General features: G+C 35.3%; 4 protein-coding genes across 4 annotated transcripts; 2 read left to right on the top strand and 2 right to left on the bottom strand.

Annotated features, from left to right (window-relative positions):
• The first annotated feature begins 420 nt into the window (after positions 1-420).
• LOC123701174 lies at positions 421-3,136 on the top strand. The gene is made up of 2 exons (XM_045648570.1): positions 421-815; positions 2,768-3,136. The coding sequence occupies exons 1-2, from the start codon at positions 690-692 to the stop codon at positions 3,134-3,136; spliced, it is 495 nt and encodes a 164-aa protein (XP_045504526.1). The 5' UTR covers positions 421-689.
• Positions 3,137-3,643: 507 nt separating this feature from the next.
• Positions 3,644-5,835, bottom strand: LOC123701173. The gene is made up of 4 exons (XM_045648569.1): positions 5,663-5,835; positions 4,825-5,556; positions 4,376-4,634; positions 3,644-3,674 (listed from the first exon to the last, which is right to left on the bottom strand). Exons 1-4 carry the CDS (start codon positions 5,745-5,747, stop codon positions 3,644-3,646), a joined length of 1,107 nt encoding a protein of 368 aa, XP_045504525.1. The 5' UTR covers positions 5,748-5,835.
• A 3,679-nt stretch (positions 5,836-9,514) lies between these two features.
• On the top strand, positions 9,515-12,253 carry LOC123701207 (protein ALP1-like). Its single transcript, XM_045648603.1, has 2 exons — positions 9,515-9,913; positions 10,772-12,253. The coding sequence occupies exons 1-2, from the start codon at positions 9,525-9,527 to the stop codon at positions 11,658-11,660; spliced, it is 1,278 nt and encodes a 425-aa protein (XP_045504559.1). The 5' UTR covers positions 9,515-9,524; the 3' UTR covers positions 11,661-12,253.
• An 11,263-nt stretch (positions 12,254-23,516) lies between these two features.
• Positions 23,517-24,161, bottom strand: LOC123701172. Its single transcript, XM_045648568.1, has one exon. The coding sequence runs from the start codon at positions 24,159-24,161 to the stop codon at positions 23,517-23,519; it is 645 nt and encodes a 214-aa protein (XP_045504524.1).
• Between the last annotated feature and the right edge of the window lie 68 nt (positions 24,162-24,229).

Here is a 24,229-nt window from a genome sequence, read left to right as displayed (position 1 = left end):
TTTTTTCTTAGCGGAACTAATTTTGTCTTTCCCGCCACTAAAACTACAGTTGAATTATTATTACGCGTTATCTTACAATATACAAATTACAACCGAACCGTAAGCTTTCGTGCTTGCGTCACAAAAGCCATGCAGTTCTATCATATCGTTCTCTTGAGTTTGCAGCCACCTCGGTAATGTCTTGAAACTGGCTGATGGTGTCGATATCTTGTTTTATCTTACACCATTTTTCAGAGATTGGTTGTGGTACGAGTTGATCCCATGCTAGTTTTTCTCTCCAAATATCTTGAAACAATATCTTAAGCTTTGTTGTGAGGGAAGAAAGCCAATCTAGTGGGTCGAAGATCTTAGATATCTCCGACAATAGAGATCTTTTCGTAAGCTTTATACACGTACTTAACTTAGACTGAAATATAATGCGTCCTCCACACTACTCGCGAAGTTGAACGAGGTTAGATGAATAGAATAGTGTAGAGGGGCACTTCGGCTTACTTCGTCCAACTTTACCTCGCCTCGGTCGACTTCCATTTGTTGTCGGTTTTTGCGCCCGAGTCAAAGGGCGCGAAGTTACCCGAAGTGCGTTCTCGAAGTGCCTCTCTACACTACTCGGCCGACTTCAGTACGACTACGCGTCAAGACGTCGCGGTCGTTTTGAATTCACGTGTTTTTCGTTGATATGCGAGACTATTATGAGCGGCATACAGTGGTCACAGGAGCAAACTATGTTGTTTCTTGAAACACTTCAAGCAGAGCCTTTTATTTGGGACCCCAGTGAGAAAAGTCATAAGGACAAGAAAAAAGTAAATGATGCTTGGGTGCGTATAATTCGGGACGTTTTTGAAATACCAGTAGAAGAATTGAAGAAAAAAAAGGATTCACTTTTTGCGACATACAGGGGCTACTACAGAAAAATAGAAGCTTCCTTAAAAAGTGGTGCCGGCGCAGATGATGTTTATCGTCCAGTTTGGTTCGCATTTGAGTTCATGAACAGCTTTTTGGGGTGCGTGTATAAATGTAAACAAACAATAACCACGGTAAGTTTTTTATTATCAATAATTTGTTTTATTATTACTAAAGTACAGATTACAGCAAGGTCGATTCGCCAGTTTGCGTCCATTTAGTGCAGTTGCTTACTTTAGGGAGAACATAATAATGTCTGCATTAGTTTCAATATAAAAAGTATGTAGTTAATGTGGTAACGAACAGGCGAAATGAAAAGAAAGAAAGAAAGAAAGAAAGAAAGTAAATAAATTTATTGCAAAAAAACACATTACAAAATTATTAAAAAATATATGACCCTACACTCCTTGTGTTTATTTAAAAACTTTGAAAATAATTTGTAAAGTAATCCCTTATCTGAATGGCAGATAATGGTGATCTGCGTGGTACTTGTGTAATATCTCTCAAAGCACAGTTATCAAAGTCTGCCCGCCAAGACCCGGGTTGAATAAAAACTCCATTATCATCATACATATCGACAGTACCAGGAGGCATATATATAAGGTATGATTTATTACTTTTTCTGAGAAAGTTATGCAATAAGAGACATGTCATTGTAATAATTGGGATATTATGAATATCCAAATCAATTGGCTTTCTGAATATTCTAAACCTGGATGCTAAAATACCAAACACATTCTCAACTACTACTCGAGATTTTGACAAGCGCATATTGAAAATCCTTTTTGGTGAATTGATATCATGGTTGCCAGGATATGGTTTCATTATATTATTATGTAAAGCAAATGCTCCATCAGTTAAAAAAACGTAGGGAATTTCGACATGATCTGTTCCGGATAATGGACTTGGCTTAGGAAGATTAAGCCCGTTAGATGCAATTTTTTGCCATAACAAAGAATTTTTAAGTACACCTCCATCACTGATCCTACCTTGACTACCAATGTCAGCGTACATAATGTTATAGTTACTGTCGACTAAAGCTAAAAGTACTAAACTAAACGTCTTCTTATAATTAAAGTACTCAGAACCAGTGTTGCCCGGACATTGTATAACAATATGCTTTCCATCCATTGCGCCAAGGGCATGTGGAAAATTCTCCTTGAATCCGTTTTCAACTTCCAACCACTGCTGCTCATTGCACGGCATCTGTAAATAAAAAGTATATAATATAAAAAATATTATCATCAAATAATATGTAAAAAGGCACGGTCAATTTCATGACCGACACTCAAATTGTATATAAATAATTAAAAAAGATATTCTAAAATAATTCAATATTATGTACATGCATATGATATGTATTGTATGTATTTATTTTACTTATGGTATGTAATTATACATCCTACATTATATATTAATATAATGATATGATACCTATCATTATATTATATTAATATAATGAAAGGTAAATATACCTATGTATAAATATATGATATCTATTATTATATCTATGTATTATTTACAGTATATTTATTAGTATTATATTACATAATTCTTGCGTATACTTTTTACCCACCTCCTTTTTTGTAATTTTTTTGTTGGCAGTACAATAAAGTATTTAAATAAATAAATAAATAAAATAATAAAAAGCCGATTAATTATAGCACTCATGTATTTTTCATAAAATACAGAGACATACACTCACACTCCTATATACACATACAGTACTCCTGCTTAAACGCTCACTCATATGCATATAGTATACAGAACCCATATACACTCACAAAAGTTGGATTGGATTAAATAAAGATATATTATTAAATAGGTCATGATATATACCTATAAATCTTTGCTATTTTTATTTCAGGATCATGGAACTGATTCGATTGAGGAAGAAACAACCAACGCTTCAGAGGATGTACCAATTGCTTCTCCAACTCCAAAAGAACCAGAGCCCCGAAAAAATAAACACACCATCCGACGGCGTGATAACCCGCCGGAATTGCAAGTTGCCAGTAGGCAGATGACAGAAGCCTTCAATAACTTAAATAAAGTGATAAATAATCCTTCAAAGGATGATTATGACGAGTGCGACGTATTCGGCAAACTAATTGCCAAAAAACTGAAGAGGTTACCGGAACATGAAAGGGATAATATCATGTTCGATATACATGCTCTGTTTCGGAAATCACCTAATAAAAGATCTCCATCGGGTGAATCGTTCTGTACTTCATAGACCTTATAGCCGCAGGCCTGCCTAATAGCCTAAGTGATAAAATTGACCGAGAGACATTACAAGAAACCGAAGACCTCTACAACGAGATAGGGAAATTAGAACATCTTGTTGCGAGGAACAAATATGAAAAAAAATACCACACATACTCTAACACAAAAACAAAAAAATATGAAGAAAAGAAACCCTGCCAAAGGACCATGCAAAAAAATGTATGGGCAGTGTCCCATCCCATCAACAGACATGGGACAAGTTTCAATATCATTATTACATCCCATGAAAAGTCAGTACCAATTTTTAGTTCGGAATTCGACGGGGTTTTTTTTTTAAAAAGACTTGACAAAAATAAAGTATTTTTATTTTAAAATAAAAAATTACATTTTAGACGATAATTACAAAAAGCAATTGTTCAACTAGACATTTTAAGTATTAATAACACAAAAACAATTGTGCAAGTAGACACTTAATAACAACAGAACTATTATCCAGACAAAAATAACGTTATATTATTCATCTATTATAATAGTCGATAACATTGCCGCTGGTAGATTAAAGTTGATATGTCGACCTTTGCCCATATACCATATAATTGATATTATATGGGCACAACTTCCAACCGTACGCGCCCCTGTTAGGCATGTGCAATACCACTGTTCAATAGCACGTCTGCCAGTTTCACTTCGGTTTATTAATATGTAACAATAATAAACGCGCGATCTAACGTGTCGAGATTGTATTCGTCCTCTAATTAACCAGACATTATCTTCTCGAATATTATACCTTGGCAAATCAGTTAGCTGGTTTTCTCGAAATAATTCAATATAATAAATTCCATTCCGAATATGTTCCGCACAGTAGGATTTTGCAAGTTTTATATGGTAGGTCCCCAAGGCGAATAAAATGATATCATCATCAGTCAGTTCTGGAAAGTCCTCAAGATGTGGCATGGTGGCCTCCATCGTCACAAAGTTAACTCTTTGTCTGTTCAGATTTTTGCCTTCGACATAATTTTTCAAAAGGTTAGGTTGATGAACCTTAGTTTGAATTATTTCAAAGAATTCCGGCGCAAGCCTGTGGTCTGTAGCAACACGGTAATTAGCATTTATTAATGATGCTGCTATGCGGAAATCGACAAACATGTTTGGCAAAGCTCGGTTAAAATAAGTTTGTTTTAATAACTTAAAACGGTTTTTGAATTTGCCGTTAACCGCCTCCACAATCCATCTACACACAGTCACCAACCGAGAATCATTTGCCTTTTCTGTTGATAGCTGGGTCGCGTTCCTGTCCTTGGTAGGTGGCATGTGAGGTTCATAGCCAAGGGACTCAATATCATTAATACTGTCCCTGAAGCCCCTGTCCAAAATAAAGACGTCCTCTCTGTGTAGTAACCAATGTAGTAAGTGCTCATCGTCATTCATTATGTTCTGCATAATAGTTGCATCTGATGTTGTTGCAGGAAAAGGGCCTATGACATCTATGATATATCCATCGCTGCTTACTAAAATAAATGGTTTCAATAAATTGCGAAACTTGTGGAGGCTATAAGTTTTTCTTTGAAATAAATAATTCGTGCTTTTTTCAATATATACATATGTGCCATCTGCGATAATAATTAACTTGGTGTTGTTTTCATTTCCAAAAATATGTTTGGGCAAAAATAGATTTCTCTCTAGAAATATGACCTATACCAAGATGTCTTGGTACATATTGACTTGTCAAGCATTGTCGCGCTATTTTTAGGCGATATTCAAACACTTGACGTGTTACGCCGAAAAGCGTAGCTAGTCGCTCGTTAGGTTCTCCAGTTCGTATTTTCGTTAAATAAGCTCCGAGAACTGATCGGGGATGTCTGCATTTTTCTACGAGCGATGGCGTTTCTTCCAAAATGACGTTGAACTGCTCTAAAGTGAATCCAGTCCAAAACATAAGTTCACTATTATTCAGTGAAGATAATGTTTCAAAATCGAATCTTGTCCTATTGTTGATTGCTTCAATTAACATGTTTGTCATGTTACTAAAAAATGAAGCATTAAAATAATGTGTAACATTTACATTATCCAGTAACTCTTCAAAATCATAGTTATTTAAATGTTCTTCACATATTCGCGAACTCGGTGGAATATATAATCGATAATGACATACCAAATGTAGCTTGATAGACACAGGAACTCGTCGTAGATTTTCATGTCTACATTGCCTATACATACAGAGCCGTGAAGTGTTCGGTGCACGTACGTAATCGCGAACATAGAAACGAGCATCATCCTCTGGATTGTCCTGAGGATCATTGGGGGCTTCAGCAACATTGGGGGCTTCAGCAACATTGGGAGCTTCAGCAACATTGGGAGCTTCAGCAACATTGGGGGCTTCAGCAACATTGCGGGCTTCAGCAACATTGGGGGGTTCTTGATTGTCAGCATCTAAAATTATTTATTTATTTATTACTAGCTGTCCCGGCGAAGCTAGACTGTACTTAGTGATGAAATAATTTATTTTGATAAGGATTAATAGCACAGATGTAATTACCTTCTACAATGGGAGCGTTCTCAAGACGTAGTTGTCCACCGTCATTATTATTGGCTCTCTGCCAGCATCTATGGCATACTGCCATTACGTTATTGAATACTACCTGAAAAGGGAAAAAATGAAGATATCAGCATATGTGTGTTTTTGTAATAAGCAGAAGTATTTTTTCTGTGTTATATTGATTATATCGGTGTTATATGTGTGCTTGTCAGTTGTCTACAACTCGGAACACAATCTACACTCACTTTTGGACTAGACTATAAAAATATTAAGGTGAGATTAAATAACTATGCAGGTAAAAATATCTCATTCCTCATAGGAATTATGGCCGGACGATTGAGTCGTTCCTAACGTAAGCTATACTTTAAGTGCTATATTTCTATTCAAGCAATTCTAAAATGTATCATATAGTATCGTAGCAATGTTCTATCTGCTTATATATTCTAACTACATGACACTTATTCTTATTCATTATACGTATTCTACATAATATCTAAAAGTTATCGATATATGTACAATAAATCAGTAAATAAATACAATGACTGTGACTTACTTGTGTCAATCCATTTTGCAAAATGGATGGCTAACTCAGGACTACTATGAAGCAATGTTTCTTGTAATATATGTCGTCTCTGTCTTAAAACAGATCTAGGACACATTACACATTGGCGTCCAGTCTCCATATTTATAAATCACAGTCCATTAAACGTGCCGGGGTCATCGAGTAGCAATCAAAAGGTCCAATAAACAAGCAGAGGTTAGTAATAGTCGCAAACAAGCCGATAACGCACAAATAAACAACGCGAACACAGCAGAACGTACTAGCCACGACTGAGGGAGGTGCGCGGGCGCAGGCGTCGAAAGGGTGCGGTCGGGGTAACGGAGCAAGGAGTAAAGGTAAAGTACGTCTTACGGCTGTTCTCTCTCGAGTTTTTTTTGAGTTAAATAGTACATTTTTAATTCAGTTCTTAATACTTAATAAAACTGTATAAGTATAACATATTTTTTTTATTGCACGATAACCCCATATCCTACAGTGATGTCGCCATAGTAAAAAATAATCATAATGTCGAGATGTATTTAATGAGATATGTTTGGCATCTGTTGATGATATGGGACGATTTTTTTAAAACTGTATAAGTATAACATATTTTTTTTATTGCACGATAACCCCATATCCTACAGTGATGTCGCCATAGTAAAAAATAATCATAATGTCGAGATGTATTTAATGAGATATGTTTGGCATCTGTTGATGATATGGGACGATTTTTTGCATAGTCCTTTGTGCTACTGAGAAAAAAGTGAAACGTTTTCACCCCGAGTAAACCTGCTGGTTCAATGTTAAAAACCAAAAGGCAATGGTGAAAAGTGTAAACAACTCGGAATTAGAAATTGAACTTAATAAGGAGAATCCAAAAAACTAGAAATACCACCATTAATAAAAAAAAAAGTTAAGTAAAAGTTGTTATTAAATGATACTTTAAGGTTACCGCAATTTATGATTCTGGTTCAAATGTATCTTTAATTAATGCAAAATTATTGAAAATACATGAAAAAGAAAAAGCAAACTGCAAACTTGAAAACTATTAATGGTGAGAAGAAAACAAAAGGTATGGTAACACTAAAAATAAAAATATATAATATTGAAAGTAAAATGAATGTTTTTGTTATAGATAATGAAAATTTTCACTATGATTTTCTCATTGGTTTGGATTGTATAAAAAAATTTAGATTACTCCAAGATGAAAAATTGAATATCATACAACGTAATTTTGAAAAAAAAAACGAGAATAATGTTCAAAATAAAGAGGATGACAAAAATGAAGGCAAAAATAATGGATATTTTCAATTCAATGAATGACGAAATTCCTGATGTACTAGGTGACAAAAACCAACAAGATATTTCTCTATGCTCTGAGGTACCCAAAAAAAAATGAACCATAAAAACAGATGCGAAATTAATTTCAATGAACATATAAACTTCAGTGAATTTGAAATTTCAGTAAACCACCTCGACTTATGTAAACAAACTGAAATTGATAAACTTATAGAGAAATACAAATCAGTCTTTGCCAAGGACAAATACGACGTTGGTACAGTACGAGATTATGAAGCTCAGATTGACTTGACAGTAGATAAATATTGCTACAAGCGCCCATACAGATGCTCAATGGAAGATAGAAAAGAACTTGAAAATCAAATATCAAAACTATTGAAAAACAATTTAATCGAGGAATCATATACGACAAAACCAGATTAAAGAGAACCCGCACTTAAAGTTAAACCCTGTCTGTCTAATATTATAAATGCGAAGGTAACTCTATCTGTCTCTTATTCATACTTCACCCTTTTGCTTTTTGTTTTTTTTCATTTGTCACGCAAGAAGGCCATTTCCAGTGGACATGTCTCCCATTTGGTTTAAAGACAGCTCCGGCGATTTTCCAAAGAATATTGACAAACATAATAAGAAAATACAAACTATCAGATTTTGCAGTAAATTTTATCGATGATATTTTAATTTTTTCAAAAAATTTCAGTGACCACATAACACATATGTGAAAATAGAATCATTAATCATTTTGCGAATATGATTTTAAGAATATCCAGAATTATAAAGTGCTTCGTCTATTATATTTCGTTGAGTAGCAATTGTTTCTTCAGTTAACCCTTAAACAGGCCCCGAAGAACTGCTGTAAGAAATAGTGTTATATAATATAGATTTAGGCTTTGAATAGCGGCCTGTATGATTCATTATCAACACACTCTGAAAAAAAAAGTGGGAAAACATAATCCCATTGCCTGGGTAGAGACTACCCTTTATGTGTGATAACTATGTACAAATTTAGAAGGTTTGTGTGTTCATAATTCTAGTGTTTGATTACTTAATTAGCGAAGTTATCATATCACTTTCGGATTGAAAAAATTTGTTGAACTCTGTGAATTTAGGCAAGATCCATGCGAGAGAACTGTAATACATTTTGATAAATGGATCATTTAATGTATTATGTAAGTATGAGTTCTGTTGAAACAAGCTTTTCACTGAGCCACGTGTTTGTAAAGAAAAGTTTCAATGCATCCCACTGTTCGAGAATTCTATCCACAACTGCAACAAGTCTGGGAAGGACGACTGATAGCCAACGAGTCTGGGAAGGATGAAGCATTGTATGTGGTTTCAATTTAAATCTCTATTAGACGCAGAACGTTGAAATTGCGTTGTATTTGGCTGACTTTGGGTAATACTTCCATAGCTCAAAATATGAAGCAAACTTGGTTTTAAAACCCTGTAAGTTGATTTAGGCTGTCTGTGTTAGGTACATTCTGATATGTTTCATCGTCCAAAATGTGTAAAAGTGGTTCTGGAACACTTTCTGACGTTATAATGTGAGCCATTGTCTTAGTCAGCGGGTGTGTCAATAAATTACTTTGCTCCAATATATTTATCGGCGATTGACGTGATGTATCAATATTAAGTGCTGGTGTTAAAACGCGAATATACGAAGTTTGTGTGGGTTCTGAATGTGATGATAGAGAAGTTGTAACTTGTAGGTCGACTTAATGATTGACACATAGCATTGAGCGCGTCTGGATGAATTTCCATACGGAGATCTTGAGAAATTAAAAGTAGGAGAAGGCAAATGTACAGACGGCGAATTAGGAATATTGTTAAGACAGTTCCAACGTCTTATGAACATTCCATCGATCTCGTACATGAAAAGTTCACGTTCCCCTTCAGGCAGTTTTTTTAACTTCTTTGCTTAGATGTAAAAATATTTTGTAAATAGTTACGTCAGGCATTATATGACATGTCAACGTCACAAAAGTAAACACTGGATGCGCAAAAATCTAAGGCTAAGTTCATATGACCGCGCGGAGCCGCGCGGAGCCGCGCGGTAAGAGCATTCACATGACGGCAAATGTATGCGCGGCAGTCTGGCATCAACATTGCTTAAGAATGGACGTGGAGGAGGCAATTTGCTTATGGATTTTATACCGAAGGCTGAGACGTCGCAGAAGAAGACAAAGACGATACTGGGTGCATCCCATTTTAAGTGAAAGACTTTCTTCAAGCCTGTACATTACTTTATATCCCGACCTGAGACTACATGAAGAAAAATTTTTTAACTACTTCAGGATGTCTGTTGCATCTTTTGATTTTTTATATGATTGTGTTGAGAACGATTTAAAACCCAGTGAAGATGCTATTAGATATTGCATATCACCAAAAGAAAAACTCATAGTAACATTACGGTAAGTTAATTCTTTATTACTTAAAAGAAACAACCACTAAACAAAAATCTTTAAAACGAGAAATCAAATAGATAATTTAAGAAATGAGACTTTCCAGCAAATTATATTTTAATTATTATTATTGAATAAATCCAGTTCTTGAGAATCTTCGTATGACCCGGGTGATGTTACTTGTGAAAAATTTGTGGGAGGTGAAGTGTAGGAACTAGTTGTATAACCATATTGTGATGAAGCTTCTCTATCAGAATACTGCATCGAGTCTCTATATTGAGGACTTCTGAATGAAGTTGAATAGTTTCTTGGCTGCTGTTGTGAATTATATGAAGTAGACGGGTAGTTAATGTCTCCAAATGACTGTGCTTCTGCGGATTGGTAGCGCTCTAATAAATTATACATTTCAATTTTCAACTTCAAGCGCCGGTTTTCGGAAACTTTTTTTATTTCCTTAACCAATGAAAGACAAAATAACTTATCTTCATCATCTTCTTCTTTTTTTTCTGTTACATTTTTATTACGAGCATCTATACTCCTTTCTAAAATATTTGCGAAATGCTCATCGGCTGGGTTCAGTTTATATTTCTTTCTGGGCAAATGTTCAATTGAAGATGATTTAACGTTGTTCGAATCAACATTTTCTGAAGTTTCCACTAAGTCAAGGCTATTATCAGTTACTTTTTTTTGGACAACTTGTTTAAGGAATCCTAATCTTTTAAAATATCCATATGAAGTTGTTGAAGCTCCAGAACCAGATTTCAAATTTTTATTTTTTTTAAATTCTTTAACGTAGGCATCTCTTAAATTTTTCCACTTTTTCTGCAAAAATGATCCTAAAACAACAAAAAAATATTTATGTTGCAGGTACTTAGCCAGTGGTTGTTCATTAGCAGAGCTGCAGTATGGTTATAAAATTGGCAAATCTACGTTATCAGCTATAATTCAGCAAGTGTGCCAAGTTTTATGGAGAAACTTAAGAGCTATGGTCATGAGCCCACCAACTACAGATATGTGGATAGAAATATCTAAACAATTTGCCAATAAAGCCCATTTTCCAAATTGTATTGGCGCTTTGGATGGCAAACATGTTCGTTTAATTCAGCCACCACACTCAGGATCAATGTATTACAATTACAAACACTTTTTCTCGTTAGTTTTAATGGCTTTGTGCGATTCTAACTATTGCTTTATATGGGTAGACATTGGAGCTTACGGAAAAGACAGTGACTCGGGTGTTTTTAAGGAAACGTCATTTTACAAAAAACTATCAGAAAATTTGTTAAACATTCCTGAGCCCAGATCTATCACCGATAATGAGAACAATGCATTTAAATTACCATACGTAATTGTAGCTGACGAAGCCTTCGGTATGACTAAAAATCTGATGAGACCATATGGAGGTAAAATGTTGTCAAAAGAAAAAAAAATATTTAACTACCGTCTTTCTTTAGCACGAAGGTATGTTGAATGCACATTTGGAATAATGTGTAACAAATGGCGAATTTTGCACCGGCCAATAGACGTCAAGATAGATTTTGCCAATGATATCGTCAAAGCCATTTGTGTTTTACATAACTTTGTTAGGACAAGAGATGGTATAAAATCCGAGGACATGAATTGTCCAGCGCCATTACCTGACATAAATCCCACTAACACTGGACGTCCAATTCATGAAGCAGATAATGTTCGAACTAAATTAACGAATTACTTTGTAAGTGAAGGTAAATTAGATTGGCAAGAAAAATATATATAACTCTTATATAATATTATACATACCGCACCTTTAAAGTAAAACCGTTACTAAACGAAAATTTTCATGAATTGAGTTATCAATGCCATCTATGTAAAATATACGTAAACTACAACATAAACTTGTCATTTTTGTAAAATATTGTATTTTACGCCATCTAGCGGTAAATTAAAGCGTTACCTACTAAACCGAGTTATGATCGGCTCGCGAAATACAATATTGTGTCTATATCAATAAGAAGGAACATGTTCGTAGAAGAGTCATAACGGAAGTTTAAAGTAACAGTGTTATTACCTATTTGGATAAACACGGCTGTATGTCACAGAAAAGGAAAAGTGTTTCAATTTATGGTAAAGTGTTACTGGTGTTACTATAATAATATAAATCAAAATAAATAATACTGTAAATGAAAAAAAATTACTTTCGTAAATCACGTGTCATAATGTAAACAGAGATCTATTGTTGTGGAGTGGACTGTATGAGATTTCATAACGGTTTTACTTTAAAGGTGCGTACGATTGTAACTTACCCAAGTTTTTCTTTTTTTCTTCAGAATCATTATTATTGCAGAAAATTAAAACTAATTCTTCCCAAGATCTTCTTTTTATTATTTTATTCGAATATTCCTTGGAGTTGATATTCCAGAGAGCTTCTCTTTTTTCAATCTCGTCGATAAGCAAATCGATAGATATGTCGTCTTCGTCGGTGATCATATTTTCTGCAATCTATGCGACTATCCGTCTCAACACGCGCGGATCAACTGAACAGGTCGGTACAAGTTTGTAGAACTTGAAACGCGCGGTGCCGCGCGGTTTCTCGCGGTTCAAGAACCAGCGCGCGGGTCGGAGCGCGACGCGCGGTACCGCGCGGTACCGCGCGGTGATGTAAACAATACTAGCTGTTTACTTCGATCTTGTACCGCGCGGTCGAAAGATCCGCGCGGCTCCGCGCGGTCATATGAACTTAGCCAAGTAAAAATAGTTTTAGTGCACAAAAGTGAGATATTTTTATTGGATATTGTTTATAACTGTGTGATTTTCCTCTGAAAGTGTTATCACAAATCAAATCAATGGAATTATTCAGCTTTTAACGAAATAATACTCACGATAAAACTCAGTGTTAACATAAACAATCAATGTATTTTAGTTAGTAATAACAATAAAACTTTTAAACTTTTAACTTCATTGATCCGGAACAGTGTGAAATAAATGCAAACATTGACTATATAGACAATCTGGCGTGATAAATTGTGTGTAATTTGAAATAACTTTTACCCTCATGCTAATTTATGAGAACTAAGTAGTGATCAACATCTGAGCTTTTAATTTCAAACTAATCAGTAAAACTTAATTGGCATAGTGCATGGTGTATCTCGGCTTAGATTCGAAGAGAAGATTCGAAGTGACCAAGGTCGATCCTGGGCCTTGTGACGAACTATATTGTCATTTTTTTTTTAGTTTCTTTCAAAAACTTCTTAGCGAGAAATAAAGATATGTATAAACGTAAAGCACAGTTTAAAAATCCAGCTAGGGCTCAAAAGCTGAAAAGCCTATAGTTGAACAGCACTTCAAAGCAATCCGGGAAATATATGACGACCTTAACATAGACGAACATCCGGAACGTCTATATAACATTGATGAAAAGGGATGCAGGCTCACAGTTCATCGGCAGCCACAGGTATTGGCTGAGAAAGGTTCACGCAGGGTCCATCTCAAGAGCATGCTGAATATGTGACTGTTGATATCTGCGTAAATGCTGCAATGATCCTATTCAAGGGCAAGATAATGCGTGACGAGTTTAAAGAAAAGAGTCACGGTCAAAATGGGCGTAAAACCAACAGCTTTAAAATATATTTTATGTGAAAGCTAATGACCATTACTTAAATTTATACTATGACGGCAATCACCCAAACAATCGGTGAGCAGAGATATTCAGTGATGTTCAAACGTATTTGTTATAGAATCCAAAAAAAAACCGGAGATAACACGACACGATGTTGTGCAAAGCTAGGCCAAAGAAACCAATCTATTGGTTGGTAACCTAACGGAATTACTACATTCCATCCCTTTCTAACTTCTCTCTTAATCAGGCGCCGACCAAAAAACAAGGGTGCGAGCAGGCCGGGCAATGCGCGTCAGTCGTTATTCATATTTTTCATTACTCATGCTCGGAAAGTAGGTGTGTTCAACTTGTGTTCTGCTGTTTTTGTTAAGTACAATGGAAGAAAGACAGTGTGTTATGTGTCGACGCTCTGTTTATCGACAAAGACGTCATGTTTTGCATGAAGATATTCCTCAGCGCGATCCACAAATGGCAGCATATATACGAGAACATGCCGTGATACATGTAAGTATTACGCATTACCTATGATATAATCATATTTACATACACCGCAGTGCACAATTCGAACTCTTTACCTATCTGCTACCTGTCCCGATGACGAATCCAGTGCTAAGATGACCCATAAACAAAATGAACAAAATGTTTACTAATGCCATTCAAGTGTATAAGGTTTTAGCAATAAGCAGCATAATTGCGTGTAAAACGTAAAGATCTTTAGTTACTTTTGTTCTGTGAAAAGTATTGTTATGGCTCACTCAACAAAATATCGCAAAAGACAAAGCAAGCGACTAATTATATTTTGTTTATTCATTTTTTTAACTTATAGTTACATTTTTAAATATTTCTTATATAAAAATAATTATATTTATTATTATAAGTACTATACCGACATATGTCGTTTTATCTCCGTTGCATTTGTGATTTTACCTTGAAGTACCTACATCACGATAGTTATTTGTGTTTTTATTTTTCAGGTTGAATTCAATAACGTCTATTCAACGTGTCATAGATGCTGGCAACGATTAACTAATGATGTTCCAAGGATTGAAGAAGTACATCCCAATGAAGCAGTGCAGCCTAATGCAGCTATACAACCTCAGGAACGAACTTTAGAAGTAGATGATTTTATGAGAGCTCCAAACAGAGCAGATTGTTGTATTTTTAATAACTGTCATAACGAAACACGGTTACGAATTCCTATGTCTATAAAAATACACATGTTATGTGAACATAATTTGTATATACCTGGAGAAGCTAGAGCGTGTCGACAGCACCTTGAAAGCAATAACTGGAATGATTTAATTAACAACTGTCGCACATATCACGATTTTAATGCTGCTCAGTTTACAGATATTTGTAATATTTTTAAAAACGCTGCTTCGCGTGGTACAAGATTCGATTTTGATTCAATGACTGAATTAGACAACGAAGACTTGTTTTTTTGGGTAGGATTTAATTACGAACAATTTAACATTATTTTAAATCAAACACCCTCACTCGCAAATCAAAGTCGTCCCCGGACAGTACTTGGAGTATATTTAACAAAACTTCGCACAGGTGAAAGTAATGAACGATTGGCATCATTGTTTGGTATGTCTCGTCGAACTCTAGAAAGAAAATTGAAAATCGCTAGAGAATGTATAGAGGCAGAATTTACCCCTTTACATCTAGGGTTTGACCATATCACAAGGAATAATATCTTAGAGAGGAATTTGTTGATACCAAAACACATATTCGGTAACAGTGAAAACAGCAAAGCAATAGTTATTTGCGATGGTACTTATATTTATATAGAAAAAAGTTCTAATTTTTTGTTTCAAAGATTGTCTTACAGCTTGCATAAGTATGAGAATTTACTAAAACCCTTTATGATTGTCAGCACTGATGGCTACATTTTGGATGTCCTAGGTCCGTATGCCGCCACTACATCTGATGCAACAATCATGCAAGACATTATGCGTGATGAAAATAGTGCTTGGCATTGGATTTTTCAACAAAACGACGTTATTTTGGTTGATCGGGGTTTTAGGGATAGCTTAGCTAGTATTGAAGAGTGGGGTTATGAGGTACACATACCACCCACAAAAGACAGAAACGAAACCCAATTAACAACGGACCAAGCCAATAAATCGCGAACGATTACCATTAGCCGCTGGGTAGTGGAAGCCATGAATGGCAAAATAAAACAGTGTTTTAGACTGCTGCGACAAACATATATTAATAGAGCTCTTCCCCACATGTTTGTAGATTTCAAAATTGGTGCTAGCCTTTTAAATGCTTTTCGCCCAGTTTTTGAAAACCATCGACTAGCTTCAGATATAATAAACATTATTGATGAAAAAATAAACAACCCGAATCGTTTATTCGATTACGTCGAACTTAAAAATCTGAATCGACAACGTCGAGACTTTGTAAGAATGGAAGCAAATCTACCATTCCTAAATGATTTTCCACGTTTAACAGAGGAATGTATAGTGCTTCACGCTTTGGGAACTTATCATATAAAACTGGCAAAATCGTATGTCGCAGAACATTTCCGCGATGGTGTTTATTTAATTGAATTATATAGAGAGGAGTCATTAGATGATTTAAACAGATGTAATATTCTGCAAACTAATGTGTGGTTGCTTCGAATTAAAATACAGTCGCGGCATGTCAGATCGCGCACATATAACACTTACATTTTGATCGATAGAGACCAAATCGGTAGAAATGCGATAGTTGAGCATTACTGTACTTGCTTAACAGGCAGAAGAACAGTAGGAAGTTGTGCCCACATAGTTTCAGTTTTGTGGTTTTTGGGGTTAGGACGGCACGAGCCTTTCATTGCACCCGCAGAACATTTATTAGATGTTATAGTTGATGATAACCATTGATATTTAAATAAAAGGTATCAATATTTATTATTTTATTACAAATATGTGTGTTTTATTTAACCAATCTTTGGGACTTTTTTGCAGTGATACCCGGTCGATATTGGGGTTAACAAGTATTTAGGGGGTATTTAGAAGTACAATAAAGTAAATTACAACACATTTTATTTCTGTTGGTTTTACGCCCAGCTCTCATACAAAAATGCCCATGATCCTTTACCCCCGGAGACCTTGGTCAAAATAACCCCAAAAGGCTCTATGACCACTGAACTTTTCGTGAATTTTATCAACCACTTGGCAAAATATAAATCTCCAGGCAAGTGCCTTCTTGTTTTTGACAGAGCTACATCACATTTAGATTGCGACATTGTTGATGCAGCGGAAAAATAGGACATAGCCCTTTATTGCTTACCTTCGAACACCACCCACGTGCTGCAACCATTCGACAAATCTATCAACAAGTCCTTCGAGCACTTTTGGGACGAAGAGGTTTTACAGTTTAATTCTCAATTGTAAAACCGATTCAGGCGATAAAAATGACATTCATAATTATAGACCTTTAACACTTATTCCAATAATCTCTAAAATATTTATTATATAAATAATGCATAAAAGACTAATAGATTATTATTTGAGTAAATTCTCGATACTAAAATATGAACAAAACGGTTTTCAAAAAGGCAAGTCCACAACACTAGCAGCATACCAGCTTATAAGTTAAAGAAATGGCTGATCATTAATTGTTTTTATAGCAAAAAATATTTTTTTTGACCTTAAATGATAATTGTTACATCGTATATTTAATATGCATATGTAGATTTCTTATTTTTTATTTTTTAAAACACTTTATTGCACTTTGAAAATATTAAAATCACATCAGCTTATTATTTAATTACAATTATTTATTTTTTTATTGATGCCCATGAATTTATACATAGCAGCCATCGTGCTGACTCGTTGTTTAATCGATTGCGATGTTTACAAGCGATGCTTTGGAGAATAACCTTTCAGCAGGGACTGATGTAGCCGAAATCGACAAAAAATCGCGAGCCATTTTTGCCAAAATTGGAAATTGTAACTCGTGACGTTTTCACCAGTGCAAAGGATCTTCGTTACTCGCAGCTCTAGGTGCTTTCAAGTATAACTGCTCAAGTTCTTTCTTCGATGACTGAGAACGTTGTATTTTAACCATGTGTTATCCAGACGTTGGAACAAACACAACTTGTTGATATTAATAGATCCTTATGTAGTAAAGTAAACTGACTGACAAACTGAAAAACTGACAATTCACTGTGAGTAAGAATTTTCGGTTGAGTCTTGCGTATTTGGTCTTGGTATTAGAGTTGGTCTTGTTCCCTCTGTCTTGGTATTGGTCTTGTCAGCCTAAGGATGGTTTTGGTCTTGGTCTTGGTCTTGCTTTTTCGCAAGACCAAGACCAAGACCAATTTTGATCATCACCAACAAAAACCTGGTCCCTATTAGGCGAACTTATTGAGTTTTTTTTATTTTATTTTAATTCCCCAATTGGAATTTTCATGATTTCGCTTATTCTTTTCCATGCATTTGCTTTGATTTTGTCTTTGTGGTTAGGGTTTTTCGGATCCTATATAATTGGTTGCGCTTGATATAACTCCATAAAATTAACTAAATCGTCCTGGGTCCACTCGTACGTCATTATTCCGCTATAAAATTTGACAACCTCTTCCAACAATGTCTGGTGGTATACTGATTGACTGAACGCGAGAATGTGGACGCCGCACCTCGCCTCATCTGCTCTCGCGCCTCGCGTCCTTTGACTCGCGCCCAAAAAACCGACCCCAGACGGAGACCAGACGAGGCGAGACAAGGCACGGCGATGTGACGCGAGAGTTCTGACTACACTGTTGTGCTCGCGCTCCCTCGCCTAACCTCGACGAGAGTGAAAAGATTTACAGAATTCTCAATTGTGGCATGGATGCTATCTAGTCATTTCCGTATGCCCTGGGAGAAGATAGTTCATTTGTATGGTTTCAATGTGTTTTGTTTCAAGCAGTGCGCTATGTAATTAATGTAAATGTAATAAATGATCTTTCTTTCTTTTTAATTATGTATGGCGGCTAAAACTGTTTTTTTTTTATTCTGCCCAGGGAACGAGTCTGAATGAAGAATTAAATTTGTAATAGAACCACGTGAATAGACTTCAGCAATATACTTTTGTAAGATTGTAGCTATTTCATTGACTCTTTTTTTCTCTTCGATTTCTACGTGGGGACGTATAACAAGAGCAATTTCTGGTACCAGTTTCATAAAAACAAAGATTGTATACTGTATAGTGTTATATTATTAAATTCGTTACTAAATAATAATAATATGTAATTGCAGAAGACTGTGTCATATTTTAAATTACAAATTACATGTCTATAATAAAAAAATATCGAAAAAAAATTTTACGAAGTTTTTCCTTAAATTTTTAAAACACTACCCGGCCCTGGTAACATTTGAAAACGGCGCGAAAATCACTTAGGTTATGGGCCAAAAAATTTCAACCGTTTTGTAAAGACTTCATTGCTGGATAGCGCATCAATCTTCCTCAGCGTTAATAAAATGTACCAAATAAATAAATAAATAATATAATTATCGTTCTTTTTCGTAGGTTTCCTTTTTAAAAATCCTTCCTTTTTAAAAAAAAATTAAGACATACAAAAATAATAAAAGTTATATACAATAAAATCAATTAGGTAGGTATATAAAACAAAATACTAACATTAAAAAATGTGTATAAGACGTATATATGAAGAGTATAAAATATCCTAATGTATAAGTATATCACAAACAAAATATAATGTATAATTTAAACATAAAAAAGTTATTATTATACAATATTCAAATACCGCAATTAAGGATACTGAAATATAAATTTATCATATTAAGTGCATAATTATTACAAAATTAAAGATTACTTATAATATAAAATACCTATGCACTTCACTTTAACACTTCACTTTTTTACACCACGGAGTATGTAGGCACTGCGTGGGGTGGATGCGCCTGATGGGGTGGGTAGCGACGGCTATAACTCGCGCAAACCCTGGATTTCCCGTCTTAAGTACTTACTGTACTTTTTTTTACAAAATCGCCAACATATGATTATTGTAGCGATGATAATAATGGCGAGGATGAGCATTACTATTATGTTTAGTTTATCATGAGTTATCTCATGTAGTAGGTTGGAGGTGGCTTGATTGCCTTGCCCGTTTTGGGCAATTATCACTTCTTCCCTGCTCTGTGATTTGCCTATCTCGATGTTAGGAGCTTCTAGGTTGTCGTCAGATGTACTAATCAGAATGTTGCGTGTTCAAATCACGTCGGGGTCACCAATTTGCCTATCTGGTTGATAGTTGTTGGAATGAAAGGCAATTAGAGGAATAATATATATTTATAATATATAAATATGACGTGACGTGAGTACAGAGCTAGGTTGGATAGCGACTGGCCGCTGGATACCATATTAAGATTCGCAGTCCGGTTTCGAATCCTAATATGGTAACACAAATATTGCTGACATAAGTAAAGTATATTGGTAGGCACAATTATTACCCAGCAGAGTACATACAGAGCAGTGGTGGCTCAGTGGTGAGACCTCGGACTTCGAATCGATAAGTCCGAGGTTCGAGACCAGGCGAGCGGCAGGAAATAAATTGATTTTTCAATTTATCTGCGCATGTTGTAACATCACCACTGCTCGAACGGTGAAGGAAAACATCGTGAGGAAACCGACATGTCGAAGAATTAAAAAGTTCGACGACATGTGTCATCCACCAACACGCACTTGGCCAGCGTGGTGGATTATGGCCTGTACCCTCATAGGAGGCCCGTGTCCCAACAGTGGGAACGTATAATATGGGCTGATGATGATGATGATGATGATGATGAATTATTACCCACAACACGGACTCGACTACCACTTATTGCATCCGAACATATGAAGACAGTACAAAATTTTTATGAAAGAATGTGTAACCAGGAACGGATTCAAAAAGCAAAAGAGATACTTGCTAGATATGTATCTAGCAAGTATTTCTTTGATCAATTCCAGAAATTTAAGAGTAGTCACTCAGATCTAATTAATTATCAGAAATTCTGTCGTTTGCGTCTATTCTGGGTGGTAACACCCAAAATAAATGAACGGGATACATGCTTTTGTATCAGACACGCAAACATTGATATGAAATTTTCTGCCTTGTACTGCCGGAAGATTTTGCGCTACGACAATCATAATAAATTGCTTGAAAAAATTTGCTGTAATCGTTATGATGAGCAATGTTTATCTCGGGAATGTCGGCGTTGTTTTAATAAGAATCCTGATTACCAAGAGTTGTATAAAAAATGGATAGCTGAGAAACAAGATTACAAAGATCCAAAGTTAAATAAAGTACGACCTATAACAAAATATGTGAAAAAGAAAATTACGGTTAGTCCTCGTGAATAAATAAAAGATAGGCTAGCTACTGTAACCACGAAGTGGCAAAACTTCACGTCGAGGATTTCTACACAGACTCCGATTCCGAAGACGAAATCCCGCTTGACGAAATCTTCGACGAGCCGCTCGGCGAAGCCCTACAAGTGCGCGCTGTGCAAGGGCGCATTTAGGTGGCAGGCAGAGTACGAGGTGCACATGATCGCGCACAAGAAGGTGCGCCTTTACACATGCAACCACTGCGGCTGCCAGTTCACCCGCGCCCTGCGGCACGAGCGCCAGTGTCCCCACCTTAGGGTATTTTACCCTAAATTTAGGACAATTTTACGTGTTTAGGGCATTTTTCAGGGCAAAAAATATATTATAGGGAATTTTTAGAGAAAGTTTAAAAATCCATGCAAGTTTCGGTGATTGATTGAATACGTGTTTCTTAACGCACCTAACTTGTTGCGTTGTTCTCTTCCGCTGGCAAAAGAATCTGTTTTCTTTTTCACACTCGAAGGTTTGTGTACGCGGAAGCGAGATATCGTGTGCGCACACAGAAAAATCGGTTTATACATGCCGCCATCTTTGCTTTGTACGCGTCGTCGTCGTTCTGTTGTTTTGTTTGACCGAAACAAAAGAAGTTTTATTGTGAAAATATGCCTCCTGAAACCGTTAAATATAAACAAAAATATTGCTACCAATGGGAAACGGACCCTTTATTGAAAGGTATGTGCTATTAGAGGTGCAATTCATGTCATCTTTATTCTCATTCATTATTTCATTATTACCTAGTAATCGTGTAATAGATTCCAATAAGTGTCGTATTGCATTGTTATATCATGTTAAAAATAAGAACTAGAAGAAGGTACAGCAGACTGTTTCGTAATCTAAACTATTTAGTAGGTAATCTCTCACACATACACAAATAAAACGACATAATTTACATCAACCATAGGCCGCGGTCCGAATCACGATTATAGTGCTCACGACGCTCACAGTGCCTACATTTGAGCGTGCTGTGAGCACTATAATCGTGATTCGGACCGCGGCCATAATTTCACATTCGGTCTCGGCTCAGTGTTACCAAGTAAATGACATTTACCCAAATATGGGGAAAATTTGCTAGTTTATATTAAACCAGTTTTTTTTTTTAGATTGGATTGCTCCGGATCCTGCTGGAGAAATTAATGCATACTGCAAATACTGTCATGTATCCTTAGTCCCGCATAAAAAGAGCTTTCTATATCACGCTCAGAGTAAAAAACATTAAAGAACTGTTTCTTTTAGTAAAACAGCAAAATCTTGTAAACAAATAACATTTAAAAAATTAGTACCAGATGAAAGGAAAATTGCTGAATTGAAGATAGCTGCATACATTATCGAACATTCTTCAACAACAAATGTTGACCATTTGGGTGAAATGCTCCCCAAACTTGACCCCAAGTCCGAAATCTTAAATAATATAAAACTGCATAGAACTAAATGCACTATGTTAATAAAAAATGTTCTGGGTCCATGTATGTTTCAAGACCTACTGGAAGAAATTGGAAACTCTCCTTATTCTATAATTGTAGATGAGACTACCGACATAACTAACATAAAGGTGTTATGTATGATGATTCGCTTTTTTTCAATATAAGAAGGATGATTTGTTAACAACCTTTTATAGAATCGTCAAAGTTACAGATTGCGACGCTACATCTCTGTACAATTTACCCCTTTTTCCAATTACAGCACTAAAGCGCATTATGCGGCATAATGCTAACGTTGAATGTTCCAACTACAGCAACGCTTCGCACAATCGAGCACAAATAAAAGTAATGCGCGTGAATTGATGCGTGCAATCGATGCCAACTGTGACAGAAAATTAACAAGTGTTTTCCCCTTTAGGTTGGCATTGATCGAAATGTTTTGTTCATTATTAACGTTAGTAAATATTATTTAATTGTTGGAAAAAAAATTTAAGTATGGATGAAGGTACAAACATTGACTTTTTTTTTATATTTCATATTTAAAATGTGAATACAATTTCATTTTAGAATTCGAATCTACAAACAAATTTGTTTACAGGAATATACTTTTGTAAACATTGCAATGGCTTGATCGAATCATTTAATGAAGCAGGCAATCATCAATGTTTTCGTGGAAAAGAATATATTTATCAAGATGGAGAAGACAACTCAATCTTATTTGTTCATAATTACGATAATGAAAATAAAGAAAACCATGAAAAGCAAGTGTTTAACAACGAAGAGTCTGAAGTTAATAATTCTTTATTATCAGGTACAAATAGTTCTTATTTAAATAAAATTTAATGTCTTACAATACATAGAATGGCTTTCACTAATATAAATTACAATTTTTTCAAACAGTAACGTAATAAATAAATTTTATATTTTAAATAACTTTTCAATGTTTTAAAATGTTCAATTTTCTTAGCAACAAGTTAAAAATATTATCTACTGATTAGACTGTACTACTCGGTTACATTATCTCTGGACCTGGCGTCGATGACGTCACGTTGCAACGGCGTTCTGGTACAGTGTGCAAAATAAGCATCACAATATTATTTTAATAATTATAAATTACATTTTTTTTTATAACTTGTGTTGTGTTGTGTTGTGATGATGATTATAGAATGATGACAATAAATGAAAGAATGTTGTTTAAGTACAAAAAGTATTTATTTATCTGACAGAAATATTATAAATCATCGTCAGAATATACGATTGGTTCTATGCCAGTCATTGAATCTTCTTCTTCATTGTCGCTATCCCCATCACTTATGTCACTGTCCGAACTTTCTTCCCCTAGGGATATAATAATTTCTCGTACATTATTTTCTTCGAGATGGTCTTTTTCCCAATACTCTCGCTGAAGTCGTTCAATGTGTTTTACTTCCTTTTTCCAGTCGGAAGGTGTAATAGAACTAAGTGCATCTCTTGTCAGTTTTTCTATTTCTTTCTCTGATTGATTAACATTTTTGTCTGCCACCCTTTGTTTCACTAGATTCCAAATGTATTCTATAGGATTTAAATCACAGTGATAGGGTGGCAGACGTACTATTTCTTGACCATGCTCTTGCATCAGTTCATCGACAACATATTTTTTTGGCGGCTTTGTCCTTAAGATAATAGGATACAATTCCTTTTTCGTCATCTTTTCGTCGAAAGGAATGTTATTATCACGCAACCAGTTTTGCATATCAGCTTTTAGAGACGCGCTTGTGGGTGCCTTTATTGATTGCCTTGAGTGGTAAGGCGCATTGTCAATGACAACTATACCGTTCGGCGGTAAGTTAGGTATTAACTTTTCTTTCAGCCATTTTACAAAGTTATCTGTATCCATCTCATGATGATAGTCGCCAGTTGTTTGTTTGCATTTATATAGCAACTCTGCACCCGGAATGAAGCCGT

This window comes from Colias croceus, chromosome 21, assembly GCF_905220415.1.
Source record: "Colias croceus chromosome 21, ilColCroc2.1".
Taxonomy (NCBI): Eukaryota; Metazoa; Arthropoda; class Insecta; order Lepidoptera; family Pieridae; genus Colias; species Colias croceus.
The sequence above is the reverse complement of the archived record's forward strand: the minus strand, read 5'-3'. Positions and strand labels throughout refer to the sequence as shown.

Bases quoted from the DNA above. Each gene is read 5' to 3' on its own strand.
- LOC123701174 (XM_045648570.1), top strand. From the start codon at position 690: ATGAGCGGCATACAGTGGTCACAGGAGCAAACTATGTTGTTTCTTGAA. The intron at 816-2,767 runs GTGCGTATAATT...TTTTTATTTCAG, and splicing joins AAAAAGTAAATGATGCTTGG to GATCATGGAACTGATTCGAT.
- LOC123701173 (XM_045648569.1), bottom strand. From the start codon at position 5,747: ATGGCAGTATGCCATAGATGCTGGCAGAGAGCCAATAATAATGACGGT. The intron at 4,635-4,824 runs GTATAGGTCATA...CATTTATTTTAG, and splicing joins ATATGTACCAAGACATCTTG to TAAGCAGCGATGGATATATC. The intron at 3,675-4,375 runs GTTGGTGACTGT...TTAATCTACCAG, and splicing joins GAAAAGGCAAATGATTCTCG to CGGCAATGTTATCGACTATT.
- LOC123701207 (XM_045648603.1), top strand. From the start codon at position 9,525: ATGACCGCGCGGAGCCGCGCGGAGCCGCGCGGTAAGAGCATTCACATG. The intron at 9,914-10,771 runs GTAAGTTAATTC...TTTATGTTGCAG, and splicing joins AAACTCATAGTAACATTACG to GTACTTAGCCAGTGGTTGTT.
- LOC123701172 (XM_045648568.1), bottom strand. From the start codon at position 24,161: ATGGATACAGATAACTTTGTAAAATGGCTGAAAGAAAAGTTAATACCT.